Genomic DNA, 6,207 nt, shown 5'->3' on the forward strand with positions numbered 1-6,207 from the left:
TTTCTCGTCTCGATTTTTGTGACTTAATGTGGGTGATTTACGTTGGGCGCCAATTTGTGACGGGAGGTGAATCCCGCACTTATTTGGGGGGGGGGGGGGGGGGAGGGAGACGAGAGACGGGGAAGAGTAACTTTACGAGCCGGCGTCGTGGAAAATCAAGGGTATCTTATATTTGACAGTTAACGAATCTTAAGAGCTAATTTGACAAAATGGGTCGGTCCCGCGTGGCGGCTGGTCACGCCCCAGCCGGTTAGCGTGTTTCTTAAATCTAAATTCTTAAAACTAGTGAATTAGTGCTAATGGACGTGTGAGTGAAAGGGGGTGGATGTGTGTGTGTGAGCGTGTGGATGTGTAGGGGGAATGGGGGGGCGTGTGTGTGGATCGGAGGGGTATGCAGTGTGTGGATGCAGTGATTGGCAGTGGCGGTGCGGAGCGTGGTTGGTGCACGGTAGAAGGGATGTAGTTCAGCTGACCTTTTCGTTTCGTAACTGGAGCTTCTGGGCGTCCGGCGTCGTACGTCGTTGGCACAAGAGTGCCTTCTCCGGCCGGCCCGGCGCGTCTTCGGGTGCGCCCGGGCCGGTTCGGCATTGTTCGGCCCCGTTCCGCGGGTTTGGGGCTTATTGTGACGTGCACGCGGGGTGCAACGTCACACGAGGTCAACGATCTCTTTTTGTTTTTGATTCAATTTTTCGTATTGGTGATTACCAATATCTCTAGCCTCTTGCGGCAAAATATCGTCATCAGCTTCTACGATTTCTGATATGGGTTCCATGTCTGGGAACATGGCAAGACTGGAACCTTCTGTTGAAAGCATGGCACTTATCTGTAGATACGCTTTTCTATGTGCCTGAAAAGTACTAACATGTCTTGCATAATCTTGTGACATTGCATCTTTGAATTCGTCCCAGAGTTCATTCGGATGAACCGGATGACAATGGATTAAAAGCCGTACAAACAAACTACGTAATTGACGGGGCATCATCCACACCTCAGCTTCGTGTATTGCTCGTTTCCATTCATCGTCATCTTGAATAAGACCCAACGCTAAACATGTTGCCACATAAGTTTCCTGAACTTCGTCATTTACAATTCTCAGGTTGTGAAAACTTGTTGCACCTTTAACGGTTAGCAATAATAAACGAAGATGAAATAGTTCTGTTTGAGTTGGGCTAATCGAATACATTCGTCCAATAACATTGAATCTATTTTTCCGGGGATACCAATGGAAAATATTAGTTCCCGATTCTTTCTTGAAAACGTAATAAATAGGTATGTCTCCGTATACGTATTGCCTAGCTTGTGGATCACGAGCGTTCAGTGCAAAATAATCGATTAGCATACTTTGCTTGTCTAAAGCGGCTCTAATTCCATCTTCATTATGTTCGTCTTGAATAATAATACTTTGTTGATTAGGCAAATGTACAGGCAAACGTGTAATTGAATGGCTCTTATCGTGCAATGGCTTACTTAAAATACGCCAACAAGCTTCTACAGGTCCAACATATCGAGTTTCCAAATAATCCCGTATTTCATCGTGTTCTACAATACTTGGATTACCGTCAACTACAGTTACAGCAGCAGCATCATGACCTTTGTGTATATACTTATATAAATATTTCACAGATTTAATACTTGAAACGACTTCGACATTAATGTGACAGTTCAATAAACGTAATAATATTGGACTATGAGGCACGGCGTTTCTGTTATCAACCACGAATCTTCCACGGCGTTCAAAAGTAATACCAATGTCCCTACGACGGTAGGAAGGATAGCCATTTTCGTCAAGAGTTGTTTCGTTACGGAACTCTTTTGGATAATGTTTGGAACATTTCCCTTGTACTAAGCACCAATCCCCACATGGCCCATGGATCATATTTTTCATTACAATCTCATGCAATATATAATCCTTGTCGGGATCCGGAATTTCAGCGGAAATGTATCGATCTACAACGTCAGAAGTCGTTATTTTAGAATTTTGTGATAACGTTATTAATATATGAATGTGGGGTAAGCCACGTTTTTGAAACTCGATGACGTATACGTAAGCTAAAACTTCTCCGAAGACTTTTTGCTTTACAATCAAGTTTAGAAGATAGTCTTTTTTTATATTGAATACCCAAGCGACAATGTCTGGCCTATCTGATGCACTCTGACATAGTAAAATGTTTTCTATAATCTCACGCCATTGTGGATTGCATGCCATTGTCAAAAAAATATCTGGTTTGCCGTATTTGCGTACGATTGCCATGGAATCTTCATATAGTTGTAGCATATTGCGAGGCGATCCTACGAATGTAGAGGGAAGGATAACAATTTTTCCTACATGAGTGTTTGCTTCAGCTGCGCCTCTTTTCAAATGATCAATAAGTCCTTGATATGATTCGGCGCGCAATTGTGTTTGATGGCTTTTACAAAACTCGATACGATCTTTTTCGATTTTGACATAACTGTCAACAATCCATTGCTGGAATAATCTACGACCCATTAGAAAGGGATTAAAATCGTTTCGAATAGCCATTCGATACTTAACGTATGCTGCTCGAGTTACGCGACGATTTTTATTAACACACGGTAAGTCCCTATGCCAACCTCTCGTGCCAAATGGATATAACAAAGGGTAAATCCATGGTTCAACGTTAGGATCCATACTACTAACGTATTGTAAAGTTTTTGTGGTTTTGTTGCGTACAGTAACGTATGATTCTGGAATTTCTCCATCCACCATAGTAGAGAAAACTACTGCGACTTCGTTTGTCCTCTGAAAATTATTACGACCACGATCCATTCCTGGCTTTAATGTAAACAATAATTGTAACTCAGGTTGAACCTCATTGTTTGTTATCATCGCCGCTTGTTGATTCTGCAGTTCTATTCCCATCATCTGATATGATTCCGCAAATATATTAGACTCACGCATCATCATGTCAAGAGATCCTGCGATCTCTGGGTCAAGTCGAGAATTTTCATGACAACGAAATTCGATTGCTTCATTGGGATCAATTATAAAAAGTTGACCGAAAGTCGGATATTCGTTAGAATCTGGATACAATGCTGTATTGATTTGATAATATATTTGTCCTTGTATCTTAAAACAATAAGGTCCGGGACGCCTATTGGCAAAGTCAAATAAATTCGCATTGAAAGACGCAAAAGAGAATGAGTTATTGTAGCTACGAATATGCTCGTAAAAGTAAGTCGATTTTGGATGTGATCCATTGAATAAATTATATAAAATTGAAGGTGGTTTTGGTAGTGTTTCAAGAGAAACCTCTCCATGACTGCAACAATCATTGAAGGAAAGCCCTTTGTTGGTAATTTTTTCTGCAATGAAATGTTTAGCACCGCAATGTGAACACAGCGTATCCATCGTCCCAATATAATGCTCATGGATATCATTTAAGTGTCTCTCAGGATTGATACTTGAATTGATATTTCTTCGTGATCGAGACTGTCGTTGGCGTACTGTCGTGGAAATAGGAGCAGCATTAACATTGCTTATGATAATTGAACTTGCCGATGGCAATTCGATTATACGATTTTGTTCAATTACAATTTCTTCAGGTGCAATAGGATTGACTGCTTGATTACGGGCTATTTCACGACGACGACGTTGATTAACAGTAATTCTTTCACGCCGAATTCGTTGGAATTCTGCTTCGTCATCAGCGGTTCGTTGTTGCTTGCGTTTTGGCATGAATTCGAAGTTCCTCGAAATAGATATCAAACTATATTTCAAGATAGTTTGTTACGTGCGTTCAGTTCTATTCGATCTCAATTGTTTTTTTTCTTGTTCGTTTTTCTTTCATAATCTTTGTAATGTAGTCTTTTATATTGATTTAATTTCTGTAATCTTTTGGCTTGCTGGTAATATCTTTTTTTTAAATATTTTCTGAGGTTCTGGATTCGAGTTCTTAAAATGTTAATAATTTTATTTTCAACTGTACAGAAATGTTAGAGCTCGTACGGTTGTAAATATGCTCTAATGAAAATACAGAATACAGAAATAAACTATAATAGTGAAATGCAATGTGGAGAACAATGAAGGGTTCCTATAATTTTTATTCCCCTCAGCTTGACTGGAACAATCTGTAAGATCAAAAAACTTTTATTAAAATACAATAAATATTATATGCCTTTTATCATTAAATTCCAGAAATGAAAAACTTACGAAAAAGTTTAGCACAAGGATCCTTCCTTTTTTCTAGTAGTTCGTTAATTTTCAAGCGAAGTACTTCTTAAAAGGAATGCAATGTGCTGAAAAAATAATTTACAAAATGATTTACAATTTACTAAATTTAAATACAATTTACAAAAAATAAAATGTTTATATATCATTACTATTTAAGGGGGGCGGGGGTAGGTTAATTTACTATAAAAAAAAAACATATTTTCCATATTTTTTTTGACGACACAGTTTATATATATTTTTTATATAATTAGTGTAAATAAAAGGGCATTTGAAGAATATTCTGTGAAATTTTCATTAATAATTATGCAGAAATGAACCAGTGACAGCAAATCTTCTCAGACGCTACAAAAAAAGTTACATTGCGGTGAAATGCGTAACTCATCACTGGATCATCCGAAAAAAAAAATCGAAGAAGATTCTATTGGTTAATAAGTTTGTTGAGGTAACGCTGTCGAATTTTTATTTCTATTTTTTTTATTTTTCAATGTTTGGTCACACTTAGTAGTTGAAATAGCGATTTTTATTTAAAAAATTCGAAACTTTATTATTGTAAAATGGATTAAAATGATCACAAATTTAAAAAAAATCGACAGCGTTACCTCAACAAACTTATTATCTAATAGAATCTTCTCTGATTTTTTCGGATGATCCAGTGATGAGTTATGCAGTTCACGGCAATTTTTTTGAGGTGTCTGCAATGATGTGTTGTCAATGGCTCATTTCTGCATAATTATTTACTTAAAATGTTACACAATATTCTTCAAATGTACTTTGATTATACTATATACTTCCATAAATTAACATATATTAACTGTGGCGTCAAAAAAATTATCGTAAATATGCTTTTTTCGTAACAAATAACCTTACCCTCCTCCCCTTAAAATGAATATATAAAGTAAATAAATAGAATATGTAAATACGTGGGTTAGGTTTTTCGGTGACGGGATTATTATTGCGGGTGTCGTTATTAATAATACACTTGTAAAGCGATTTTTTGTCTTTCCCGACAATTTTTGTGCCCTCCACGCAGTCGACGTAACCGATAATTGCACTAAATTTTTTTTGAATGATTGTTAAGTAAAGCACATTTAATTGACGAAATACGATGCATTTACATATACTTCGGTTATATATACAGCGTTGAAAAACATATATCCACTTTCATGAGATTAAAATTGATTGAAAAAATTTTAAATAAGCCAGGGAGAAAAGTGATGGGAAGCAACCACAAGGAATCAATTTATATCGATCATATAGGCCATTTTAGTAATAGTATCAACCGGGGGGCTATAGAAAGCGTAGATTAGATTTATAGACAGCGTAGCGTTAAATTATATAATAACCTCAACAAATTAGACATTTTAAAGCCTATTCAGAAATATAAAAAGAAATGTATACAAAAGTAACTTTTAAGTTGATTTATACTTACACTGTGTTGTCGCCTGCTGTTAGGGCATCAAATTCTTCGTTTGACGTAAAATCGTCTTTCGTCAATGTTGAGTCCATTATAAATTGATGTAATATGAGAATGAGATGTTGCTTGTAGGGGCATCAAAATTAAAATGACGAAATATGGGCACCAAAAAACAAAGAAATAAATTGTTACGGAAACGGAAGTAAAGCGTTATCGCATATTTCTTTTGTTTTGGTTCTCGCTCTCTTGCGAAATCATTCAATCACTGAAGACTCTTTCTGTCACGAAATGTTACCGATTATATACATGGCCGTATGATCAAGTCGCCTGACAACGCAGAGTCATCCCCAATTGATTAAAAAAACGAAGAACCTGGCCCCCCAATTTCAAATTTTGTAACTTTTTCCGTCATTATTTGTAAATAATTTTCGTTAGGAGGGCTTCATCGATTTAGCATTTCTTAAAGGTCACAATAAATAATGGCATTAAAACATTTTTTGGTCTTTATAGAATATACAAATGACGTTTATCGTTGGGAAATATAAAGTCGGGTATTTCTTATTAGGTTCTTACAAAAACTCATAAAATTTCATCATGATTC

The 6,207-nt window shown here is 36.7% G+C and overlaps 1 protein-coding gene across 1 annotated transcript; it reads right to left on the reverse strand.

Moving 5' to 3' along the window:
- Positions 1-646: 646 nt before the first annotated feature.
- LOC124410885 lies at positions 647-5,698 on the reverse strand. Its single transcript, XM_046889584.1, has 4 exons — positions 5,622-5,698; positions 5,113-5,243; positions 3,996-4,089; positions 647-3,728 (listed from the first exon to the last, which is right to left on the reverse strand). Exons 1-4 carry the CDS (start codon positions 5,696-5,698, stop codon positions 647-649), a joined length of 3,384 nt encoding a protein of 1,127 aa, XP_046745540.1.
- Between the last annotated feature and the right edge of the window lie 509 nt (positions 5,699-6,207).

The sequence above is a fragment of the Diprion similis genome, chromosome 10 (genome assembly GCF_021155765.1).
Source record: "Diprion similis isolate iyDipSimi1 chromosome 10, iyDipSimi1.1, whole genome shotgun sequence".
NCBI lineage: Eukaryota > Metazoa > Arthropoda > Insecta > Hymenoptera > Diprionidae > Diprion > Diprion similis.